Raw genomic sequence first — 27,664 nt, forward strand, 5'->3', positions numbered from 1 at the left:
AAATATGTAAAGAGAGGGTTCCAAGTATCCAGCTCTAAAAACGACATTCCTGGGGGAAATTTCGTTTTATTACAGCCGAAATTGTCATAATTCAGTTGTAATGATGATAGAATATGACGTCGATAATGATTAAACAATAAATGGTTCTTTGGGCGAAATTGGTCAGATGAGACGCCAAAAAGCACATTAACGCGTACCGTAGGTACAGTCTAAAAATCTCCTATTTGTTGGAAAGCAACACTAACACTCTTGCACGATTTTTCTTACCGCTAAGTTTTTTCCTTCCTCTTTTCTCTGTTTTTGGGACTGCTCAGTAAGTATCAGAGGGTATTGTCAAAAACACAAGTTTTTTGAGCATTTTTTGTGGCGCCTGGGTTCACCTTGTACACAATCACTGTGCTGATTCATTATCCGCGTGATATGACAACGGGTCAAAATCGTGTTGCAAGCCCCTCAAACCCCCTCGTGACGCCCTCCCTCACCCTCCTGGAGTCCCACGGGCACGAAGGCGCGGCGCAGCACCGACCCTCCTTTAATTTTCGAGGAGTCAAATGAACTAATAGGGGAGGCTAAAAGCGCCCTCCGCAGAAAGTCGGTCTAGGTGAAATTAAGTCTAATTCGCGACCCATTAGAAAATCTGTGTCTGTCTCCCTGGAAACGTCTTCCCTTTGTGCCGTGATCCGCGATTCAGCCTCGCATTCCCCCGTCAGCGGCGCAACAGTTCTTCTCTGCCAACAATCCGCCTTACAGCGTGACTCAAGATTTACTCGAGAACGCACGAATATTACAAGGCTTTACCATTTTGGAGCATTGAGGGATTATATTTCACGAAACAGTTAAACCAAAATAGCGTGGACTGTATGTCCACCAAAAGATCGTTAAAAAAGGATCTTCTTTAATTTTTTTTTCCAAATAAAGAAAATGTTCTCCCTTCAGAGACATTTTTTTTGTGGAAGAAATTTTCGTAATTTTTTCATTTTTTTAAGCATCAAATGTCATCGATGAAAAATTTACAGAATCTTCATCTTCATTGAGAAAGGTCCCTCTCACTTAAAAAAAAAAAAAAAAAAAAAAAAAAAAAAAAAAAAAAAATTGGCTAAAATATTTTCCATTAAAATGAACTGTTTTAGTATAATAAAAAAGGGTTTTGTGACCATTTGTTTTCCCTATTATGTGAATAGGTTGCTACAGACACACTAAAAAAAACCAAGAGGCTGAGATAAACCGATTAGGCGCCATTTGCCATTTTTGTGTTAATCGATGAATCTATCTTCGATTATTCAAATATAACAAAAAACAAAACTTCAAGTATAATTTCTACTTTGAAAATACTATTAGTATCATTCAATTGGGAATTTGTAATTTATGAGGTATGCATAATTGAATCGTGCCGAACGATAACAGCTAATGACCATTTTTCCAGCTTTCAGTTTTGTATGTTGATAATATTTTCAAGAGTTGGTACAATTATGAAAGTGGTGTAAATAGTTTGTATGGGATTAAGGTAATCCTATATTGAGTATTAACACCTCTTCTATGTTTGCATGTCACTCTGAAAAGTAATATCAATTAAAAAAAAAACTCAAGACTGGAAAAATGAACATTGATGGTTTTCGCACGACACGATTCAATTATATGCCTCAATTGATAAAAGACATTTTGAAGGCATATTGCGCAATTTTCAACCATCAGTTCCTTGGAGTAACAGTTCTGATATATTTCCTACATTGTTGAATTACAAAACCTTAAATTTACGAAATTGAGATTATTGAGCCTCATTTTCAGGTGCCAATTTCGGAAGGCGATGGCATTACTCTGGTTGGACAGCCGGAGCGGGTACACCTACAAAATATTGTTTCTGCGATTGATGATACTTAGTATACTCACTACAATGCACTCTAAAAACTGCTTGCAAACATTTTCCGAGACGCGGCATTACGGAGCTGTAATCTTCGGCGCCGAGACGCATCATTCTGCAATGTTACGGAAGAGAGCCGTAAGCGCCATGCTATATGGGCCACGGTTAGCACATATTGCAATGTGTCTCGAGGATCATCCAAGACTCCACTTGCGGCGCTCTTCCGTAACCCGACAGCATTGTGACGTCACCTTTTTCACTGAACGGGACCGCACGAACGGAGGAAAATGAAGAGAGTGGATTCGAGCTATTCAGCACTTTCGCGAATGCAACTATACGAGATCCACTCAGGCTTGGGCCACAGGCATAGGGGTCCAATTCCATGCACACGTGAGCCCTGAAAAACATGCGTTTAAATGGAAGACAAGGCTCACCTCAAAAAGGAGTCACACCTTTACGTTAAGGGAACGGCGGAAAAATTGCAGAGCTACGGCACAACAGACAGCGGGCGACGCGAATTTGCCCGCGCGACCAAATGCAACGATATTGGACCTGCCTGTTGCCACTGATGAGTGCGATTTACGTGGCCTAGAGTAATCCGTGCTACTCTCAAATTAATTAATTTGTTTCAGGCCTTTTTAAAACACTCTAGAAGAGCAATGTAGATCAAGTGTAGATCACCCGATCAAGTGGAATTTACTTATATTATCACACGGAGAAAAAACGGGACCCGAAGTTGAGGTCATATGGATCTCTGAAGTTTTCGGATCACGTATCTAAAAACTTGAGGTCGAGCTGCCGAAGTTCGGGCCAGACATCTGAAGTACTTCGATATATACCGAAGGGCTCGGGTCACACATCTGAAGTACTCCGGTACATACCGAAGTGCCTCGATGCCTGACCCGAACTTCGGCAGCTCGACCTCAAGTTTTCGGATGCGTGATCTGAAAGCTTCAGAGATCCATATGACTTCAACTTCAGGTCCCATGCACGAAGTTTTTTTTCTCCATGCAGAGGACAAAAAATGAATGATCCTCACAGTAGAAACGTAATTCTCGGTAAAAGTAGCCATCAAAGTCTGTTCGGAATATATTTCTGGAGTTGGATTATTCTTTATAATGTCATAAAGGTCCCAACTTGATTTATAACAAAAAAAGGAGGGGCTACATATCATGAAAGCTTGGATCTCCCCGGCCAATCAGAAAGCGGCAATTTTTTTCCATCGTGAAAGGATTGAAACGTGCCGGAAAGTTCTGTATCAACGCACAGCTTCAAAATCTTTGGAAACGGTGGCGCGGAAAACTTGGCGTCGCGCGCTGCCCGTGGAAACGTGGCCTAAAACGCGACAACTTCGACGATTACGCGATCCGATGGTTTGTCTCGGCGCGGCGCTTGTCGTCTACCGAGCCAATAAAAACTTCCTCAGCGTATGTTGACGAACGACTCTTCTGCTGAGAGCTTGGGCGGGGGAAGGAGAGAGGCGTTAAAATCACTGACAGAATCAATTAGCTGTTCACATACGAACACGGCTTGACGCGGTGTACTTAGCGTCTCATCGCGTCGCAGATAAAGGATAAACAAACCCGGGTTGAGGCGAATCGGTCGACGTTGCCCTGTACGATATCCGATGGAAATTTGCGTTTTAGAGGCACTAGAGGAATTTCAGGCTTGAGCTAGAGGTGAGAAAAGATCCATCAAATGTGGCAAAGCTACAATGGCAAAATAAAAGTTTGGGCTCATTTCGCCTTTTTCTTGTTTTTGTTTTTATATATATTTTTTTTTTGTTGAAGAGGAGGGGTATCGATATGGACCATTTTTGAGCCCACTCTGAATTTCCTCAACTCAACGATTTTTCTGTACATTGAAGGTCAATACCTTACGGAATACATCATGATTTAGTTGCTTTCGGTAACTTGTCGGGTCTAAATATTGGCCTTAACATGGTTCTGAAGGCCGATTTTAGCGAAAAATGCAAGTTTTGCGATTTGCGATAGAATGCTGGATTATCCACATTTTTCGCCATAACCGAAGTTCGGGCCTATGTTTATACCATGATTAGGCCCGAAAAGACTCCTGAAAGGACCAAATCTTGATGCGTGTCGTTAGATATGGTCCGTCGTTGAGTTGAGAGATTCAGCCAGCCAAAAAACGGTCTTTAAAAATACCCCGCCTTCCGAAAGGATTTGTGTAAATTCTCAGATCAGATGGCGTCATCGTCTTAGCTTTCCAGGGTGCGTCTCTGCGCGCCAACCAATAGAAATATATGAACTTATGGTAAAAAACTTACAGTGGAATGAATAATAACGTCCCTTGATTTGTACGATGCATTTGATACTGACCTGAAACAAAAAAAACGGTAAAATTAAGTTCATCTGAGGATGTTGAGAATATTTCATGACATTTCCACACATTTCGGACTGAAAATGTTAAAAATTCCCGAATTTCCGAACACGATTTCGAGACTTTTCCCATATTTTCGCTGACGCCCCCGATGATAAAAATTAAAAAAAAAAAAAAATCTATGTTTGCAGTTCTTTAGGTTGTTAGGCAATGGGCATCCCATACTCTGCTGGGCTGAAGATAAACGTCGTATGAACATGCGCGGGTTGCCACATTTCCCCTAATAAAACAGAGATTTCCTTTTCGAGGAAAGTTGAGAATACCTTTCCTAGAAATTTTACAGATACCGTGGATTTAATTGCAGATGAAAATTTGCGAAAAGTTGGGAGAAAAATATCTGCAAGTTTGCGAGCAAATCCGCATTTTATCAAAGAAATTCGACAACGCCTGAAGGCTCGTACGGCGTTTTGCCTTAGCACGGCAATACTGCAGTACGATGGAAACAGCATTTTGCTCCCGCTCGGCTTCGAATCTATGAAAAAAGTGGGTTGAAAGGCCACTTGGCAATATGCGAGAAGCTACACTGGAGAGTTCTCCGAGACGGCGGCGGACAAGTGGGGGGGGGGGGGGGGGGGGCATAGTTTGCCGGGAATAAATAGGAGCGAATTGCACACCTTGATTCGATTCATCAAACCCGCGCGGAGGAGCTTCAGACGGGCGCGCACCCCGTCTGAAGATGAGAGATCAAACTCAATTGACACCGATAGACGTCAACTCCGAACTTTGCATCCAGGAAAAATCCCAGGGAGGCGCTGGCGCTGTTTGCCGGCGGCGGAAAATAGGCCGACCCCTGCCCCCCGTCCTCGCACGCCTTCTGAAAGGCCCGCTTTTATTGAAAAGTTCGCCACGAGAGGTATACAACTTGGCGGATGGCGACAAGCGCTCGATCCGGTTTCTTCTTTGTCAGGACTGCCGTGCTCAGGAAAAACGCCGTATGAGCCTTCAGACGTTGCCAAATTTCCGGTGATCAATTGCGGATTTGCCAGAAATACTGGTGAGTAATTTTCTTCCAATTTTACGGTTCATTTTCTTCAAAATTGGATGTAAAATATCTAAGCATTTCAGAGAAAAATATTCACAACTAGGCAAGCTAGGCAACTAAAGGTGTCACAAGTTCCAAAATGAACGTATTTGAATCAGTGAGAACGAAAACACACCAACTCGGTAACTCGAAAATACTCAATTACCATTAGCCATTACCAAAGACAGTTACTTTACAATAAGGTCATTGAAGTTAGCGCGTCTGTTCCAACTTGGACCTTTAAAGTGGCCGTAAGTACTTGCATTTCGGCACCAAAACTCTTTTTCTTAAACTAACTTCTTCACCTACTGTGCAGTTTTGTGTTTGTCTTAATTATTTTCATTTTCCAGAGTTTGTGTGTTTTCGTTATGACTGATTCATTTATGGCAATGGGAGCTGTGTCTCACGCAAATCCTATGCACATAGTTCCTTTTAGTATAAATACGTCCAAATGTAGGTCGTTTCTCGCGATCAAGCGAAAAATGTCATTGTTCGACGGCCGAAATTTCGATTCACCTGGGGAAAATAACTAATGCCATGGAAAAATGCCCAATTTCACGGCAAGCTTTGTGATTAGTCAAACTTCTTTACTGAGCGAGCTAAAAAAAGGAGTCTCCTTTTTCGGAAATCTCCTCACGACCCAAGAATTTCCCCACAAATGCAATGATCCGCGGATCGCAAGATTAGGAAATTTTTGCAATTCCAGGAATTTATTCCTTTTTTGCAAAATTTGACGACAGCGCGTTTAAAGTGTCATATCGCGTCAAAGACGCTTCAAATCCGACGCCTGGCGAGGGATGATGGGGTCGAGGCGTCGCGTTGCACCGCATCGTGCTGCGCCGACGCCTCCGAGTCACGAAACTGTGACGTCACACGACGTGAGATTCCCATTATTGTCAAATAGTGCCCTTAAAAATTCTTTGAAAAACCGAACACAACCACGAGGGGTCAATTTCTTCAAAAACAGGAGGAAACTTTACCTATCAATCGTCATGTCCGATCTAGAAAATTAATCAATAATCTCGAGTCGGTGTGAATGAATAGTGAATAAGTCGAAGGCAAATAGTCAAATCAGGCATTTTGTCAAATGCCTAGGCAAATAGTCAAAGATTATTCCGCAGATTGAAATTTTGATTTTTTACCCTGATTTTATACAAAATAATTCGTTGCTCCTGTTAGACAGAATTCTCTATAAAAATATGCAGCATGCAATGGTATTTAGACGATTTTAAGATCCTGAATGCACATTTTTAAAAAAATTTTCAGGACGTCATAAAACACAGAATTTTTAAAATTTTAACATTTCAATGTACTAAAGGCATGTAAAAAGGAAGGAACAAGGAGAGTTCGCGGATTTTGAAGAGTTATTTTCCCAAAATATTGAAAACCCGTGAACTCCTCGCTATAAGTTTACAGAATTTCGTAAACTGTTAAAATTTGACTACCGGACTAGGCATTTCATAAAATGCCTGATTTGACTAATTGCCTCCGACAAATACACTATACATCATAACTTAATGACTACAAATTTCAGCACAGAGAAAAACTAAAAATCACGGTTATAGAGAGTTAAGTCTACTCTGTGAGGCTCATCTTAGCGGTAAGTACCGTAAATTCTCGCCAAAAAAATCACGCCTACCTTCGTTGTGATAACAACTACGGTCAAATTTTGGTTCAAATCGGCGTAAAATTGGCAATCTGCAGGTCATCAAAATATACGGTAGGTCTGATTAGTGGGCGGACCCGAACTGAAAGAGGGTCCGTCATGCAAGAATCAAGAGAGGAGAGGGATCAGAGGTACAAGTAATAGTGAGCAGCGTTGTTGGATAACGTCGTAAATTGCAGTGCAAATTACAAGATGGATAAACGCAGAAAATGCTGTGATTCTTGAATCTTGAGTTTAGAATACCCATATGACTTTCATACAAAAACCATCAAGACCGATTGGCCACATCAAGAGATACACTTTGCTTATCTTCCCCGTGACAAAAGTTAAATTGCACCTACTCGGTCGGAAAAATTCGCTGATTTCCCGGTGAAACTTCTGAGTCAATGAGGCAACATCTTGGTAACTTCTCAACACTGACGCATCACTGCAAAGAGCCACACCGCCGCGGGCGCCTCAAGTTCAATATACTTGCGAGACCGATCTCTTAGCACATAATTAATCTTGTAACATCGACTAAACGTACCCGTGCTCAGGTCGAGCACTGGATGTTGAATAAACGATCGGAGGTGTCCTAACTACCTAGCTATCTAAACGCCTCACAATTTTAGACAAAATACGTATGAAGCTACGAAAGTTACGTATATTTACCTTAAAATTTTCACATATTATAGATTAAATTGCGAAAAATACTGTCTGAAAAATTGGAAAAAAAGTACGTGCAACTTTCCCGATAAATTTTTCTTTTTTCGAAGGAAATTTGACAATGCCTGGAGGTTCATACGGCGTTTTACCTTAGCTCGGCGTCGGCGGTACAGAGGAGTCGCAAGACCGCAACCGGTTTGCGGAAGCGCCACGATCATCGGGTTCGCGGTGAACACTCGGAATGTACCGCGTTGTCCTCCTAGGCTTGAAATCCACCGATTCTCAACTTGCTGGAGAAAAATGCCGTACCAACATCCGAACGCCTCCGAAACCCACCCTAAAATATTTATTTCTGGGGAAAATCGTGGAAAGATTTCATTAAATTTTCACATATGGTCGATAGGATTGTAAAGAAAACTCCATGGAAAATTCGAGGGGAAAAACTCACCAAAACAGAGGAAACCCCCGATCTACTCTCAACCTACTCTTCTTATGCCAAGGTACGTAAAACTAAGTCTATTTTCCCTAAGAATTGGCTCTTTATTGTCGTTTTTACCCAATTTCAGGGCGAAAATTCGGAAATTTTTCTTCGTCTTAACCGGCTCTGGTTACGGGTCAAAATTTCGAAATTTCATATTATCCGCATTTTTTTTACATTGACTCATATGGAAGTGTCAAGGGACCGATAAAAAATTCGTCTTAAGCGGATTTTTGTCTTAATCGTATTTCGTCTTGACGAGCATTTACTGTATCCGGAAAATTCTAATTTAACGGGAGTTTTGGCAACATTCAGAGCTTGTACGACGTTCTTCTTAATCGCGGCGGATTTGACGTGGCGTGGCGCATCGCGGGGGTGATCTCACGGCTCCTCTGCCGTATGGACACAACCGCAACCATGGATGAGCCCCACTGCTCGTAATACTTCTCGCTATTCACGGCTCACGTGAAAAGGGCAGGTACAACCTTACGTCGTTGGGTCGACGATTCGTGGCGGGACGGCAGGGGGATCAGGACAGGACAATCGCATTTAATCGAGTGCCGAGCGCCCACGTGATCAGCCGGCGCCTGGATGGTTGAATCGATACTGAATCGATACATCCCTCCATCAGTAATGCTATCTATCGATCGGGGTCACTCAACAATCCCGGGGATCGATAGAATGGAGGACCATGGCTGATCGGTCGCGCATTGTTACAGGCCATTATGAGGCCCACGGGAGGGGGGGATTGAGGGGGCGGGGGAGGAGAGGGGTCAGTAATTAATGAGCCTTTCACCGTCCGCGCCCGTTCCTGCAGACTCATCGTCAACGATGCAGGCACCGGTGAGCCGATCGGACCTCGTGAGATTCGGTTATTAAATAATTCGGGAATAGGGATCGGAGTTTTGAGGGAAAGTTGAGTGCTGCGGGCTACTGATTGGAATCGATAGACGAGGCGATAGACAAAGCGATAGACAAAGAATATCAAGGCAAGTGGAGCGATTCGATTGGTAGAAGCGGGTTGTTGCGATGGACACATGAAGTAAGTATAGACAGGAACCCATGGGAGAAAGTTGAGTGCTACGGGCTAATTATTGGAGTCGATAGCCAAAGCGATAGACAAAGAATTCCAAAGGCAAGTGGAGCGATTCGATTAGTAGAAGTAGTCGAAGTAGAAGCGGATTGTTGCAATGGACACAGGAAGTATAGACGGGAACCTATGGGAGAACCCTATGGTTAGTCCAGCATTTTCCCCCATGAGTCTAAGGCATCTATCCGTTTCAACTGTTAAGATCGCTCATTTTTCCTCTGTCCTCGTTATCGAGCGATTTTTCATCAATTAAAATAATCAGCCCTCTGGCACTGTAGGAGACGAGGATGGACCACGATAGACGGAGAAGTAAGCAGAGAACCTTAGTATGACAAGATATCTCCTTAAAATCACACAAAACACGTTAAACATGCAAAAATTGTGAAAAATTATCTTATAAGTGGAATATTGACAATAAATGTAACAAAACATATCTGTTCCGCTAGGTAAAGTTTTGATTTCAGTAAAAAAAACTCACTCGTCGTGAAAACAGTCATTTTCAAGCAAAAAAAAAAAAGGTTTTTGGAGTAACAAGCCAACAAGCGTCCCAACCCTAATTTTATTTCATTTAATTATTTTTTCTTTCATTTTACATTGAGATAATAGGCACGAATTTCGATATTTGACCGAAAATTTTCATATATGAGGGTGTGGGGTTCTCCTAGAAAACTAAATAACATGGGCCAACTTTTATTGAGTTTTTTTTTTTTTTTTTTTTTTTTTAAAAAAAAAAAAAAAAAGATTTTAGTTTTCGGGCTTTTAGCGAAACTAGGAATTTGATCGTAACACTGTTGAGGTAAATGAATTATTAATGGAAAAAGAACACGGTTTGATATGGTCTGAGCTTACACCTCCCTCCGATTGCGAGGACCTCGCCGAGGGTGCAGATACACCCCCGCGAAAATTCATGAAAAATGACTTTTCATACGGCATAATTCTTCGTTCCTAATTTCGAAACCCTCTTCCTGAGTTTATGCAAATCTCCAGCGTCATGGTGTTTTTCCTGCGAGTTTATTAATGACGGATGGCTTAGGTGTAAAAAATGGTGACAAATTTAAATGCATTTGGCACTGCTTCAGGAACGAACCCGCTGAAAAAATGACAGCGATAATGTGATTAATGATGACGATCAATCAACGGCCGGGTCTCAGACTCTTTGAAATTCTACCTCGACGGCGCACACTGTCACGAGTTTGGAGGAGGGATCGGACACGAAATTTTTGACTAGCACTGGAAAATTCTGGCGTTGATTACATCACATAGTGAATTGTAATATGTGCTTCTTGGAGAAAATTTTACTAGAAAACCGACGAGGCCAATTTTAAACCTCTACGTTTTTTATTAACGCAAGATTTAAAAGATTTTCAAGTTTCCGAATCATGACTGAACTTTCTCTTCAACTCGCTACACTGTGCGGAGTAGCGCAACACTGAGCTTCACCAACACACGAAAAAGTAAAAACCCTGATGTGGGTGGGATTGAAAAAGAAAAATTCAAATATATTTGGTTGTAAATCGATTCCTGAAATCGAAAAATGCGATTGTTAAGCTGCAAATCTGCGATTCTGCGGTCATGTTAAATTCTTAGGGCATAATAATATTTATTCGGCTCCAGGATAACTACTGGCTTTAAGGCACTTGAAGCGAGGCGGGACGTACAAAATTAGTGTATCGTGAAGCGGCACTTCGTGAACATAATACACACAAGGTGCGCACAGCACAATAATAAGATTTAAATAAAAATTATTTTGTAACAATTGCACGCACAACGTATTCCCACCATTTTCTTTAAAAAATTGACGTCTTTTTAGATACATTTTTTTAAAATGATACTTAGAACTTGTATACTTCTATTCAATTTATTCAATATCATAATTTTAAGCATCTCTCGTAGCGAAATCGCATATCATTTGTTATGGGTTGAAAAGAGCAGAGCTGTCCGCTTGCTTCACTGAAAAACAAGGTGATAGAATATTCCTCTGTTTTTTCTCCTAAATAGGTTTTGAATTAGCTAGAGTGTAAGGTTCAACAAAGATGTTGTAACTAAATCGCACTTAAAGGAACTTTCACAGGTATTAGTTGTGACTGGCGCTTGTTCTTACCAATTCTTATGGATGGGCAATTTCATCAGTTGACGCTGTACAGGGTCTGACGCTTAAGTCTCAGCGGAATAAAAACACATTGGATCTAGAGTCCAGACTCTTGAAACATTGACAAGAAAAAATACTCTTGATTCAATCAGATTTTTATTTAAATCAAAAGGAAATCCGCTCAAATTAAGAGGCTTGGTTCTAGATTTAAGCTTAAATCCGATTGAATCCAGAGTATTTTTTTTTGTCGATGTTTTTAAGAGTCTGGACTTTAGATCCAATGTGTTCTTTTTTTTCCAGTGCTCATTCTGCATACGCCAGCGAGGTATCAAACGCGCCCGAAACCGACACGTTTTGACGAGCAGAGACGAACGTCATTCGTGAGAGAGCACCGATATTCTGAGCCCATAAAAGCGAAGCAGGCGTCAACCCTTATCGACGGCTGTTAAAAAAACGAGTGCGCCCACCCACGGCCCGCCCAGAAAGTGTGACTGTAAGAAAGTCAGCGTAATTAATTTTCTTTACGAGTCCTTAACGCAGTGACGCAAGCGTTAAATATTTATACATCCCATTTATGACACAGTAAAACGTAATTGATTCCGCGGCGAATTGCACGCACTTTAACGGCCCCGTCATTTTTAACTATCCTCCGCAAGGGAGAAGGGCAGGCGAGAAATTTTACATGAGCGGCGGCGCGCGGTGTTGCGTGCTCCACGAACGGCAGGCGCAACATTAACAAGGAAATAGAATCGGTTGCGCGGAAAATGGAAAATTCAACAATAAAAGCCGAGCTAAAAGCCGATACTGTTTTTACAATGGGGGAACGCTACTTTCGTGCGGGAACTCGGGAAAAGAGTAAATTAATTTTGTAAATGTTCATATTTTACATTTATCATTGATCGGTGACTTAACCGAGAAAAAAGAGCGTGCAAAAAAGCGTCATGTGGAATTTGACATTACAAAAATTCTAGAATTGATGAATATTACTACAGTTCTTTGGTCTACCTTGAGAATTGGAGGCAAAATGGCAATGTACGTTATACCGACCGCGTTAATTTCGCTTCTTCTAAAATTTTCAGTCAGAAAACAATACCGAGTTCAACACAAAAAGCCACATTATGAGGGACAAATAAGTTTAAGAGTAGCTTTCCTCTCAGATATTCCTATTTTTCTCTATCACAACTATTCAATTTATTATATTAAAGGGATATTACTTGCGAGAAATAAATTAAAATTCATGAAACTTTTTAAAGAGCGCAAACTCTTTACCATAAACGTAACCAAGGCTACCGGGCATCGTAGAAAACGAATTCTTGTGAACTCTAAAAAACATTTAGAACTAATCGATCAATTTTTTTTTAAAAAAAAACTCACCACTTTCAGGGTAAATTTGTGTTAGTCTACACTTTTCAGGGCGTTCCTGATTTCCTTCCTCAGGACTTATACTTCCTCCTACGCCGACCTTCAGGCGTAGACTAACAACACTTTATGGTGTAAGTGGTGAGCTTTTTTTTTTTTTTTAAATTGATCTTTCATTTACGCATGCTTTCACCGTTTGTATTGAAATTCCTATCATTCAGTAATATTGAGAGCTGTTCGGATTGAAAAATACGCCGTAAATTCAGGCAAATTTATTTATTTTCCTCGCCAATGATACTGAATGCAATATCGATGGTATCATGAACAAATCCCTCCTAAAAATGTCCGACTTTTTCTTGCCATCTTGGAAAAAGATAACTTTTCTTGGCTGCAACACTCAGCTATTCCAGAAGTTGAAAGCAAAAAGCGCTCGCCATCAGCTGACTCACTCAAAGGACAATGATAAAATTTACGAAGGGAGCTTGCAGAGTGGTGGCGGAAGATAATATTGATACTTCACAACGAACTCTCTAGAAGCCAATTTTCCCTAAGAATTTCAGCTCTATCACATTTATTCTGCGGACTAATGATTCCAGACGGTTGATTAACAGATGATACGTTCCGAGAATCGCGGGGTCACCGGGAGAGCTTTTAAACTTGGGAGCTTTATTGCTTTTCATTCGCGCGACCGCCGTCATCGGTCGCTAAACGAGATTCGAGGAACTGTCGGACCGAAATTGGAAGCAGGCGACCCGAATGCCCTGAATAATACGTCTTCCAGAGAAAGGCGAGGAGTGGTTGCGAGATGAAAGCGCTCGAGTGTTTTTAAACACTATAAAGTTGCCGCCTTCACCTCGCACTTGCGGTATGACCGAATGGCTGCGAACGCTTGGAGATGGCTTCAGATTTTCAACCGTCGGCGTTTGACTCATCTATTTGGAGAGATACTTTCAGCTTTCTGTTCCGCGGAGCAATTGTATTATTCCGATGGATGCAATTTTCTTGTTTCGTTCACTGCGTGCTGTGGGCCGAGTAGGTATGGGTGCGCCTGAAAAGCAAGCTTTGGGGCACACACTGAAAAATGTAACTTTGTTCGGTTCGCATGAAATTGAGTAGAATGACTCTACTAGCGGGTCAAATCAGACGATATCTCAATTCACTAGATTTTGTAAGTGCCCAAAATGATCCTAATTGACACTAAATGGACTGCATTTAATGAACGGGAGCCGACTCGATTCTACAAATGTATATTAAATTTACGACATTTACATACTTTCCTCTGAAAAATTGACATTTTTTGGTGCAACAACAAAATTGTTTTACTATTCTAGGCAATTTTTTGGATACCGATGAAGATGCACGATTTTTTCAACTTTGAAATCGAGTTCGCTCCCTTCTCTCGAATGGATTGAAATTACTTGAGGTGAAGCCAAAAAATTGTTTCGAAACCCTGATTGACTTAAACGGATACATTCTTCCTTGAAAAATGTCCTGTCTCAATTTCAAACATTTTCAGAAATTCTAGAAACCCCACACGGTGCCTGAAATCGAAATCCTTGGCCAAGTGGCTCCTCCAAATTACGTCTCCATTAACGAACTACGCGAATAGTGCGTTGAGGAGTGAATTTTAAACGGTATTAACATTTTTCGATGATTTTCCTTAAAGAAGATAATTCCACCATCTGTACATCTCGCCTGCAACAGATCTATTTTCTCCTAAAACACTTACTTCTCAGGTCGGAGCAAATGGCAAGAGACAAAACGGGTTCACTCGCGGCGCCCTGCCGATGCCTCTGATTTAAAATTCAATCCTGTGTGTTCAAGACGGAAGTGGAAAAAAACCTAGGATTTAAAGAATACCATGAAATTCGCGTCCCCAGCACAAATTGTCAGCGAACAATCCCGGTATAAAAGATTCGCTTCTTCGACAAAAGGTAGCAACTGCATTCGTACCTGAGCTCTGTTATGAATGTGTACTCGCGAGATTCGGCGTTTGTTCGAGATTGACTTACGCTGTTTTTGGCACGGAGAGACGGAAAGGAAGATTGGACTCGAGAGAAAATAATAATATTGTTTAGGTGCCCCGGTCGTCTGCCGAAACGCTGAGCTGCAATGTCTCCGTTCAAATAAGCAATATACGGTCCTTTCAGTGTTTTAAGCGCAGGGAATAAAAGCCTTTTTGTATTTTACTCATGGGTCATTCCATGGTAATTGTTTCTGGTTGCCACGTTTCGGCGTTCACTCTGTTTTTACATTGCTGTGTAGCGGTTTGATACATGAATCTTCGAATAGGAAATATGCCAGAAAACCGACAGTGAACTTGGTTCCTTTTTCCGATTTAATTTGCCTCTTTTTGGCTGCAGAAGAAGAATTAATGACTATGAAGTGAAAAGGAAAATATATTTTAGGCAAACTAAACTAACAAAGCTCTTACACTGGAAAAAAAAAAAAACACATTGGATCTGGAGTCCAGACTCTTAAAAACATCGACAAGAAAAAGTACTCTTGATTCAATCAGAATCTAGCTTAAATCAAAAACCAAGCCTCTTAATTTAAGCGGATTTTGTTTTGATTCAAGCAAAAATCCGATTGAATCAAGAGAATTTTTTCTTGTCAATGTTTTCAAGAGTCTGGACTCTAGATCCAATGTGTTTTTTTCCCCAGTGTATACAGTTTACTGAAATCAAAATTCTGAGACGAATAATTTAGTTCATGGAAAATAAAGTAGAAAATCAACGACAAGTACCCGCAATGGTTTGTAGAGAACTTGGATTTCGACTTAACAGAAAGTGGAATTTCGGTAAAAACGACCTTTTTCGTCAGTGTCCACTCGGCTTCAGATGGAACCTACACACCTACAGCTGCCGCAGGCGTCGGTTAAAGACTTAAACTTCTTGGCACGCACATAAAGGCCCCAATTTCGAGAGGGGGCAGGGTAGGACGCTTAAATTAGAGACAGTATCAAATTCTCATCGACCGACTTTACGACCAATTCTTTAATTATGCCGCCGTCCTCGCCCGCACCATCCTCATTCTCAGTCGTTAAAAAGTTTCAGAGCGAAGAGCTCGCGTTAATTCCACCCGAAGAGGACCGCCATTTCGGTTGATAATTTTAATTTACAGATGGTGGCGAAGAGCTAACGCACGAAATTATAGAATATATTCGTGACTTTTACGATTAAAAATAAATTCAGACTGATTTTTAAAGAATATGACAGCTATGCAAGGATTAAAGAGGTAAGTTTTTTTGGTAAAAAAAAATATTTCAGATGTTAATTGAGAAAAATATTCTTCCAGTGATACAAAGTAGTACTACCAGTAGTTCATTGATATACTGTACTGAAAAGAAAACGTTTTACTCTGTTCTCACATTACGTAGTATTAAATAGAAATTTTACCCAATTGCAAACAACTGAACATATTAGCCACGATCTGAGACCAATAATAAAACATTTTTGCGGTCCTTTCATTACGAAGTTTTAATCTCCAACAGAACGTAAACATTTTAGACCCTCACCGCTGCTTCATTCTTCGGCACCATGATGGGACTAAAATAGTGAGACAGAGTTGATAAGGAAATAATGCACCAAGTTATCATTTTGAGATAATTAAGCTATCGAAGATTTTGCGTTTGACGGGCACTTCATTTCTCCTTCCAAATTATTACAGCCCATGATTTTTCTCTCAATTTTCAGTTTTACTACAAACCTGGACTTAAAGCTCATACTAAACACAAAGCTCTAAATTTACAAAACTTGTTGCGTTTCTGCTTCATTCAGTGCAACTTTTAATGGTTTCGCCCCCTTGACGGGAGAGGAAGTATCATCATCAGTTGGCAAAATCTGATAATAAGCCCATTGTCATGGACCACGTTAGAAATTATGGGTTGTTAGCTTGATTGAAGGCATTCCATGGCCAGCTTCTTTTATAGTGCTTAAACGTTCCCTTGAAACAATCGCCACCGATTGGCTACATTGGAAACATTCTCTCTGATTCACTGCATTCATTAACGACTAGAATCAAAGACAGCTTATTCATTTACCTTTATGATGTCGCACATGGCTGGCACAGCAAGGCTGCTTCAAGTATGTGGCGTAGAAGTTGTAATATTCCGAAGCTTCTGTTTGGAACAATCGAATAATCCTCAATTCTTGGAACAAACACAACAGCAAAAACGCTTTCACAAAGCCGAGGAACTTTGAGGCTCCCATTGCAAGGGATTTACTAGAAACTAACCGATCGAGAGGTAGAAGAGAAAATCAACTTTATCTTTTAACACTTTCATTCAGTTTTTCATTGTACTTGAAAATAGTGAGGCAACTCTAGCGCAAATTCAAATCCGACAGGAAGAAAACGAGATTGTACTCTGACAGTACAATACAACGGACATTAAAAGCGACCAATCGGTATCACAAATGTGAGCAGTGAATATGGGGAAAGCACTTTTGAAGCACGCACAAACACAATTTTAAATTGCAATATTAAATGACGTCAGGAATCTACGACAGAAATCTGTTTTTGTTGTAAGAGAATGAATATATGCATTCAAACGTGACACAGGGGACGACTCTCATTTCACGCGAGGTTGAAAAACACTGAGGTTAAAATTCCAGAAATAACACTGCACATTCAACGTCAAAATAGCTATTTGAAGAGCTTTATGTCGGTGATATACGATAGATTCTGGGTGAAATTAAACGATTTCAGCCACGTGCAGCTGTGTGAAATTCCGACGTCAAAATTTAGATAAAAACTCCACACTTCTGTTGAACCAGATTGGGGATTCGCAAAACTTTTACACGGTTTTGGATGGAATCATCAGTGAAACGAACAATTTGAACCACGCGGAATCAAATGCATATTGGTGTTAAAATTCAGGTATTAAACACACACTTCTGCCGATTGAGCAAGCGCTTGAAGAACTTCAAGCTCAGTTGGGGAGAAATTTTTATCACGTGCGGTAGGAAAATGCAGACTTCACAAATCAGAGAATAACACTGCTTTTAAACCATGAGACCGGTAATTCATAAGAGCAAAAATCGGGTGGTTTGGAGACTATGACTCGGACAAAGAGACGGTTCCAGCCGCATAAAGTTATACTAAAAAAAACAGCGTTAAAATTCACATAACACTTTTGCTGATTCACAGTAATTCGATGTGAAATCCAATGTGAGAAACCCCGATTTTCGGTAAGCGAAAACGATCATGGCAGACGCACGTGCGACGAGATAGAACGGCGTGACGTTCGCGGCCGAACGTCGAGCGAGAACTGAAAGCGGAGGGGATACGAAAACAAAACCACGCTGGGAAGAGGGGCGCGCTGCGGCGGCTCGGCGCCGGTGGGGGAAGAGCGTTATCCGCGAGGGGCGGCAGGCGGGGCGGGGTGACCGGGGCCAGAAACCGGACCAGGAGGGCACCTCGGTTTTCGGAACGGAGCGCCGCCGCCCGGGGCAAGAGGGGCCTAACACTTGCTCCAGTGTCAAAAGTGGAATGTGGGTGTATAGAAAAAGTCCTCGCGATTCGCCACGCAGGAGGGATGTTCGGCGTCCGGGCCTCGGGCTGTAGGGTCCTTCTTCCGCGAGACAACGGGGCTCGAAAAATCAAACGCAGTCAGTCTTCTGACCCCGGTTTCTTTCGGCTACCACGGCTTGCAAGGCCCACGATTCTCGTCGCTTGGGCCCTTCGAAGGCCCTTTCGACCAAAGACGAAGAAAGGCCCTCAACTGCCTTCTTAACGACAGGTGGAAACTTTTACTTTCAGCACTGGACTATGACTATATTGTATGGCAGTGTGGCGGCCAATCACCGCTCACCTCTGACGACGCAGCCCATGCTCGCTCCCGATTGGCCGCGACTGTTGACCTACCTACGGGTTGTAAAATGTGCAACGGGGTTATCGGTACACTGGCCAAACAAGTCCATCAAACTATGGTTTGCTTGCAAAACGAAACGCTCGACACGTATTTGGATTGCATTTTGCAAAAAGGAACCACTAGCATTGCAATGTTGCTAAGATTGTGCAACTTCTTTTGTCTTGGAGGAAAAACCTCATTATCCCTTAATAGTTTCTATTTCACTTCCTAAAAACTGTAAATTTAAGACAAAAATTACAATTTCATAGTTTTTCACAATTTCCGCAATTTTACTGCAAAGGATGAAGTTGCACAATCTTAGCATCATTGCAATGCTAGTGGTTCCTTTTTGCAAAATGCAATTCATTTAACCATCCACTTAATAGGTAGGTCAACAATTGAATGTTGAAGTCCCGAAAGTAAAAGCTTCCACCATTACCGATTTAGCAATTGCGGGTCTCAAAAATGAACTCTTTCATTTTGCAGAGCGGTTCAAAATTTTCTCTAGTGCACAATTTATTTAAGAGACAACACGGAAACTCATAAACCTGCCCGGGACACACTAAAAAACAGCTTTAACATCATGCCAGTTTGCCTTCAATTTTCAGTGTAGGCAAAACGAGCTCCCACGTGGTCGAATAGTGGTATCACCATGAAATGGCAAGCTCTCTCGGTACTAATCGTGAACCAGTCGACATAGGTTCAATCGAGAAATGATAGAAAAACATGCTCACTTTCATTTTTGATCGAATTATATTGATCGAAACAATCCCAATATATTGCTCCGGTAAATTCAAGAAAATCACTCAATTAATGAAGTGAGCTAGCATTAAAGTATAATTGGACTGAGTTAAGCAGAAAGGAACCAACCCACATTTTGGAAAAAATTGAGTTTTGAGTGGTTTTGAACTCAACCACTGCTCTACCATCTATCGCAAAAATTCAAAGTTTTGGTTGGAGCAAATTTTACAGAAATTGAACTTGAAGCTTATCTTTTACATTGAGTCTTATGCAGGAGCCAAACTTTAAACCTCTTTTTCTCGGTTCGATCCCGATGTGGCTTGGTTCCTTTCTGTTTAACTCCGTCCAATTTATGGCGAACCAGACTGACTTTCAGGAGGGGCTTTTCTCTAGTAACAAATAAATGTGGCACTTCGTTTCATATGTGGCACATTCGCTCCCCCCCCCCCCTCCCCCGAGGGAGAGGGGAGGAGGGCCTGCGTTACGTTACCCTCTCTATTGATAAAAACACAACATTTTCAGAAAGTTGAAGCGATCATCCGCGCCGGTCTGCGAAGCGATTAAAAATACTTCAAATTTTATCCGGCGAAATTGCCGAAAAGGTGTGTTAGGTTATTTACGAAGTTATGAACACTCCCAGGGCCGGATTTACATTTTTAGCGCCCTAGGCTAAATTTAGGGTGGCGCCCTTAAAAGTAGGCGCTCTCGTGGGGGGGGGGAGTCCTTCCGGACGCCCCTCCCCTCCAGATTAGAGGGAAAATGTTAGGTGTCCGGAAAATGTTCAAATTCACCTTTAAAAAAACACCTTTGTCAACCACAACATAGACATTTTTTAATGAGTCACGTTTTTTAATAAATTCTCAAAAATGTTGCGCCCTAGGCTATAGCCTATGTAGCCTATTGGTGAATCCGGCCCCGAACACTCCCTAAATTAATACTTCATCAGAAAGAATTTGGCAACGTGCAAACGTTCATACGTCGTTTTTACTCGGCACAGCATAGTGGTATTATTAATGCACCTTCCTCAGATCAGATGCAGATGTCGCGACATTTTATGAACCAACCGTCGCGTCTCTGGTTGTGGGGATGTGGCGGGGGGGGGGGGGTTGAGGGTGGCGCGGGGATTTGCACGGTGTTACCCTATTAGCGCCCGCGAGTCGCGCGATATTTAAAATTTATCATCCTCGTAAGTTTCCGACCGGGCGATTACCCGCCGTCCTCGGACCGGCGTGGCGTCTTTTAATTAGCACCTGCCGCGAGCGTTTCTTGGATCCAGCGATTCGTGCGCCACGCCTTCCACGACGCAACGACGCTCCCGATGTCTTCATCACCAATTTCCCCGACGAAAAGCTCCGGAAATCTATGCAAGAAATAAAGAGAGAAGTAAATACGGGGTGATCAGCAGCCTCTGAAGTTAAAATCAAGGGCCTAGACCACGCACACACTGGAAAAAAAGTCGCTTATGGATCTAGAGTTCAGACTCTTAAAAACATCGACGAGAAAAAATCCTCTCGATTCAATTGAACTTTTTCCTTGAATCAAAAGAAAATCAAGAGGCTCGGCTCTTCGATTCAAGGAAAAATCGGATTGGATCAAAAGTATTTTTTCTTGCCAATGTTAGATCTGTTAGAATGTCTGGTCTCTAGATCCAAGCGACTTTTTTTCCAGTGCGTGCAAGCGTGAGAAATCGGGTCGAAAACCTCATGAAGTCTTAAGAGAGTGACAGTGTTTTGGGAATGAGGGAAGAAGCTTCGTTTTTGGAATAAATGTTTCATATCTTCAACTTGACGAAACCTGAGGCCTGGTCCGAAGGAGCGCGGTCCAGGGGACTCGGTATAACTTGCGTATGACTTGTTCCTGGACCCCCAATTCAGAGAACTAAACTGCGCTGGTGTGGACAAGGCCTTCGATTTTGGACGACATTATGCGATGGAGAATTTGCAGGTGTCTGAAATTTGATGATTTTCGGGTTTAGGTGGAAACCACTGAGCGAACTGAACACGAGGATACTCTTGGCTCATAAGTTGAACAAAACTTATTGGAGGAGATGAAACAAAATGAGCGAATATGCTAAAAAACATGACCAGATGACGTCACTAGGTGGTGAATTTTCTTAAATTCAAATCTATTTTAATACCATTTCCCACGTTGAAAAAAATTATAGAAAATGTTGCGAAATCAGCTCTTTAAGTACTCTTGGATGAACCAATAAAAATTGTGGGTAAAAATTCTCTATTGAGAACTACCATTTCTGTCTCAGTTTTTAAAAAAAAACGTATGTACCATTAGTTTCCCAATGCACAAGAGTGCTTTTACTGATGAGCAAGAAATTGTAGTTCCGAATTGCAAAATGCAGTCCTGTTGAAGCGAATTATATTTAAAGTTCCGGATCTCTTTGGGAAATTCAGTCTCGGTTTGTCTCATCAATCACCAGCACCAGTGCACACCGTTTTCACCAGATTTGACCAATCAGATCCGTTGATTTTCGATAAGTCTAGAACCACCTCGCGGGGTGGTACCAAAATAACGCATACCAACGCTGCGATTCGTTCGTCACCGGATCAGAAGTTCCGAACTCAAAAAGAGAGGCAGCTCGGAGGTCCGGACACAAAAGTATGTAAATAGTACCGAACCTCTAAATAAAATTCGCTTTTGAACCAATCAGATCTGGATCCTCCGCTGACCTTACTCTTCTTATGGTGGTACCATGTACTTACATGATGGTCTGTTAGCGACCCTCAATGATGTCTGCTCCGGCGAGACGACTCGAAGCCATCAGCGCAGCAGTGGCGCAGCGTGGCGTTCCTCTATGTAAATGGGAACCGGGCGCTGAGTACCCGGTTTCCCATTTCCATAAACCTGTTCGAACTGATACGCGTCTCGGCGATTTGTAAATGAATCATCCGGACAGACCGATGACAGCTCGCGAGTTGCGCCCGCCTCCTCCAATTAAATTCCCAACACTCTCCTCGGCGTTTGCCATAAACAACGCAGCGCTAAAACAACGCATCGACATTCGCACGTTTCCAAATTTCTTCCGTTCAAAGCACATTTTCGGGAAAACTTGAATGATTTCCTCTTCGAAATCTTCAGAGAATTTTATCCGTATTTTCCTCATGGGTACTGGAGAGTTTCAAAGAAAAACATTCATGACTTTCCTCCAAATCAAACATTTTATCGGATTATATTTGGCAATGTTCGAGTGTTCATGAAGCGTTTTTTCTCAGCCCGGCACCAACCTAACCGATCCTTTGGTAAAACACTGCGCCTCTCAGCGCCGGACACTGTGGTATAGCTACCGTCAAAACCAGACGCAAACCTGAACTACGTTCAACGCTTTAAATTCAATGGATTTCTTCCAAATACTTAAAGGAGAGAACGCCTTTTTCCAGATTACTCGGCTTCTCTTCGTTGAACTCGATCGAACTGTTGTCGTATCCGAAATCTGTATTGTTTGTTCCACCTGATTTCGCTGACTAAAAATCCAACTAGCTTTCTTACTTGAAGCACGATATTTTATTTATTTCACCGCCGTTCTTCTGATTCGTTTTTTGAGCTGCATATTTAACTAGTTTAATTCGCTAATACGCTCAGCGAGTTTCGTTCGGCATGATGGACCCGATTGGTAGGATTAACACCACCACATATACTGAAAAATTGAGTACGCCGGCAGTCTAATTGTTGAAATTTTGTGTCTGCCGATTGCACAAGCGCGACAAAGGAGGAATGGAGTGCTGCAATTGGTTGGCTTTATCAGTCGTCCTCTATGTTGTGTCCACGTCGGGAGGAATCGACAAAATAAAGTCATATTTTGAGTCGCTGATAGTTTGTTATAGATTGAACCTGACATAGGCTCGACATTGAGAACGATTAACAAAACTGACCGATCACGTATATCTATTCCTACTTAATCTTATGTCTTATCCAACCTACAGAAACACACAATTTCAGCCATCAGGCTGATATTTAGTGGCCTTCAGATGGTGATGGAAGGTGATTCCGAAATGCACTTCCATATTTCTTCACAAGTTTTCAAATGAATTCTAACACTTCCAAAAGTATCCAAAATTTAATGTCACGGTCTTAATTACTTTCACACTTTAAGTTGAGCTCCTGCAAAATTTGAGAAAACTTGAAAACCCTTCAAAATTGAACCTGAACTTTAGGCATTTTTCAGAAATCCGGACCAAAATGGTTGATAATATAAATCTTACACTCAAATAAACAAGAACATCAAGTGACGGGATAATGCAAGATTTTAGCATAGTTTTACGAGCACTTAAGGGTGCTCCCATTACACTGAGCAATTAAATCCATTTAATTACACGATTTTTGTGATTAGTGTGCGTCTTATTTCGATACATGCACTAGCCAGGTCGAAGTTTTGGAGAAAGAGTAATCGAGTTTAGACTCGCGGCATCACTGTGCGAGGATCTGTTTGCTTTTAGTTGTTCGCTCTCTCTCAGCAATGATCCATTCATTTTCCTTCGTTTACTTCTTGACCACGCGGTAGGCGTGGCTGCTCAGAAATTAGAATCCAAGCCCTGTTCATTGTTGTTGCTGGTGGAGTTTTTTTTCCTATTTTTTTTTTGTTTTGTTTTTCCTTTTACGTTTTCAAATGAGAGAGATAATAATGGATCCTATATGAAGGAGGTCCTCCCAGGGTACAGACGGTATCTCCGTGGCCGTGTTTGCCCAGGTTTCAATTATTTAATTTCCTTTTTAATGAATATTAATCACTTTTACACCCACGTTTGCGGGCGTTCGTGCATGTCATCATCTTCTTCCCAAGCTTATTAGTGATACGTGAGTTATTGGTCTGTGTGGCCATTGTGACGGGTTCAGGCCGGAAATTGTAGTGTTCTATCTTCCCGGTGTAAAGCATTGTAAATTCCGAGAAAAGAGTTGTCTTTTTCCTCGCAAAAAAGTTCAACCATTCAATTTGGGAAAGATGTTTTGTAGTTTGCTACAATGCTTCATACAAACATGTTTTTCAAGGGTACTTCAGAATGGTTTTCGGGCAAAACAGTTTTTGCTTCTAGGGAAACATGTATGAACTGTGGCATTTTGGCGTGCTTTCTTCGAGACACCCTTTTTAGAAGCAGAGGAGGACCTTGCGGAAATTTGACTTGGGCTCTTAATTTTGTATTATCACATTTAATTTAATGGGACACTGAAGACCAAAAATAAATACGAAATGCGCGACACGATGATATAAAGGAACATGACAGTGCAATAAGCTGGAAAAAATAAGAAAATAATACAAATAACTAAGTAAAGATTTGAGAATTTTCTCTTAGTAAGAAAAATAAAAATTGGAAGACGATCAGTTATTATGAATTCATTATGAAAACGTTAAATGAAAATAATTATTCATTTACACTGAACACTAATCCCTTGTACTGGTACTCAAAAATTTTGGACTCTAATGGAAATTTTTGAACTTTTTCGCCTTGTTCTCCCCAATCCCAACACCTACTAGTGTGTGTCGCCCCAGCACTATTTTACCACATTGTTGCACAGAATTCGGGCCACGTTAAAAAACAAGCTTAAAAGGTGTTTCTAACAATGATAGTAACACAAAAAATCCTGCGTAACATTGAAAAAAAAATAGACCCCATAGCTTCATTCGTGAAAATGAAAGTGCCAAATTCGACATTTGAAAAGCGCCAGAATTTCTCTCAATCGAAGTTTGTATTTACTCAGTCAACCTAGAAATCGAGGCGCCCATCGTGTTGCCCGAGTGGAAATGTAGTTCAAAACACACTCCTCCCACTCTCTTGAAACGAAAGACGCTTCCTGTCAAAAACAAAACTTTCGCCATATGTTCTCTCGAACTTTCGGTTCGTTTCCCGAGATGTCTTTTTGCGGGCGAACCTTTCTCAATTCATCGGATGACGCACTCTCGCGGATTACTGCTGCGTTCCTCGAGCTGGTACTCACAGTGTTTGATGTGGTCACGGTACAATGAGACTCAACCCATTAAAGCTCTTTTCAACCACCGTTGCGGGTTGAACTTTCGGTTCACATTGAACACCTAGGTTTTTCGATTCAAGTAACTGAAGTGTCCGGTCAAAAGAATTGAAGGTAGGTTCCTCTGATCGTGATCTTTGGTTGCCTGAACCGGAAAACTTCGGTGCTCAATATGTGCCAAACTTTTTTCCTCCTTAATACATAGGCTCGGCTTTTGATCGGTAAAAGTTCGGAGGTAGTTATGCTTTTTTTTCGCCGTCAACTTCCAACCGTCGGCAAATTTTTATCCATCGTGTCTTACATTATCAGAACAAACATGTCATAGATCACTGGGACTCCACTTTGAAATTCGAAACTAGAATTTCTCGCTCATCCGTAAAAACACTTACATACATAGGGAAACTGATGGTGCATCCGTTTTTTCTAACTGAGCCAGATATTGCAGTTCCTAATTGCAAAATATAGTCGAATTGACGCGCTACCCCAGCAGAGCTTTGAATAAAGTATTTCTTGGCACGATGGCACCGTTCTGGATCTGACAGGTATACTATCGTGATAAAAAAAAAAACGCCGCATTGCCAAGTTACTTCCGACGAAAACAGAATTTTCACAATGGCTTGAGATTGTGTGATAATTTCTCATTTTATTATTGACTAAATTTTACTTACAATTAAATCTGACGTCCGAAAATATATGATGAATATACTCATTACTGTCCTCAATAGACAAATTTTGCCTGACATTTGACAAATTTCTAATACTCATACGACGTTCTTCCTCAACACGACAGTGTATATCGGTCGAAGTCTCCTTTTCCGAATCGACGAGCGCGGAATTTTATTAATTATTCAGAGTGCTCGTTCCGAGCGAAAAATAGCATGTCCAAGCGTCATAATAACCAGACACTGCTGCCATGTTGTCTTTCTTGCTGGATTCGAGGTGGAGGGGTGGTTGCTACTCCCTATCACCAAAAACGCCAAAAAAACAAAAAACAAAAAAAAAAAAAAAAAAAAAAAAAAGAGGGCGAAGAAAAGTGACAGCGCTTAGCAGTACTTTCTCAGTACATTCCCAAGAAATTCAGTACCTCCCTGGCGGAAAAATTCCGTACTTTCTAAGCACCTCCAATCAACGAAATTCGAAAAATTTCAAAAATTTGAATTTCTTGCTCAAATTGCGACAGAAATGACGAAAAAATTGAAAAAATTCCGGACCTTCTTGCGGAATTTCCGCATTTTCTCAGTACTTCCGGGCCACCTTTAAAAAATCAGTACTATTTCCAGACTTACTGGAAATTCCGGACTTGTAAACACTCTGTGGCACCACTTTTAGAACCTCAAAGCCTTGTATAAACGGAATTATAAGCTTTTAAAGTTCAAAGTTTTGTCCAACCTCTCTTATTGACTCGATCCACTGTGCGACCCCTTTCTATGCCTGCAGAATATAATTGAGAAGGATTTTTTTGGCAACGGCGCTGGAATAGGAAGAATCGCGTGGAGTAATTTTCGCGAAGCGAGTTTCGCGACTCGGAGGCTCGGTGCGAAAGAGATATTACACGATGTAATAATTGGGTGTTGCGGTCAGTGTAATTTCCCTGCGGCGAGGGGTGTCTAGGACGGATCGGGTGGCGAAAAAACGAGGTGAGACACGAGAGTAATTCGACCTCATAAATTCATGATAGATGATACCGCGATACCTGACCGAGCGCAACAAGGAGGTTCTCCAGGTGGCGTCCGCGTTTGCTAAACAGGCCAGAGTGCAGACATCGGCGGTGTTGCCATTTAACTGCGAAAAGATCGAATCCATGGAGGAAAGGAGCAGACGCTTGCGAGTGATTTAAGGATTTCTACACCCACTCACGTCATCAGATCAACTTCCGGCCGAAGTATCACAAGCGCCATCAGGGCATCTACTGAAACAGGCTGGCCAAATATCAGTGCTTCTACAGTAATTTTTCAATACATTCCCAAGAAATTCAGTGCCTCCGCAACAGAAAATTTCAGTACTTTTTCAGTACATCCATTTGGCGAGATTCGAAAAATTTCAAATATGTGAATTTCTAGCTCAAATTGCGACAAAAATGACACGAAAATGAAAAAAATTCCGGACCCTCTCGCAGAATTTCCGCACTTCTTCAGTACTCCCGGACCGCCCTTAAAAAATCAGTACTATTTCCGGACTAGTAGACACCCTGGCCATGCGACGATTAAAAATTTCCGCCGCAATTTTATTTCTTTACAGAGCAATTGTTCAACGAAGTTGTCCGAAAATTTCACCGATTTTTTTGTCGCTGCCGAAACCAACGATTTCTCTGTGAAAAAAATAAAATGACGGCGGTAATTGTTAAACGTCGCATGGCGCTTGTGATACTTTGGCCGGAAGGTGACGAGATACACACGAAAATCTGCTAGGGTGAGTTGTACCATATGTCACACCGGGAAAAGAAAACACGGTTATTCTACGATTACCACGGTAGTAATGTAAACGGGATTCCAC

At 41.5% G+C, this 27,664-nt stretch overlaps 1 protein-coding gene across 2 annotated transcripts in view; it reads right to left on the minus strand.

Moving 5' to 3' along the window:
* The window catches only part of Sema2a (Semaphorin 2a), a 769,825-nt gene that overhangs the window by 323,628 nt on the left and 418,533 nt on the right, over positions 1-27,664 (minus strand). Inside the window, exon 1 of one of the 2 annotated variants that reach the window (XM_019046942.2) lies at positions 16,649-17,883. The exons of the other annotated variant lie outside the window; for it this stretch is intronic. Within the exon in view, the coding sequence (XP_018902487.1) occupies positions 16,649-16,817 (169 nt within the window). The 5' untranslated portion in view covers positions 16,818-17,883. Of the gene's footprint in view, positions 1-16,648; positions 17,884-27,664 lie in introns of those variants that run through there. 2 annotated transcript variants of the gene reach the window in all.

The sequence above is a fragment of the Bemisia tabaci genome, chromosome 1 (assembly GCF_918797505.1).
Source record: "Bemisia tabaci chromosome 1, PGI_BMITA_v3".
In the NCBI taxonomy this organism is placed as follows: Eukaryota; Metazoa; Arthropoda; class Insecta; order Hemiptera; family Aleyrodidae; genus Bemisia; species Bemisia tabaci.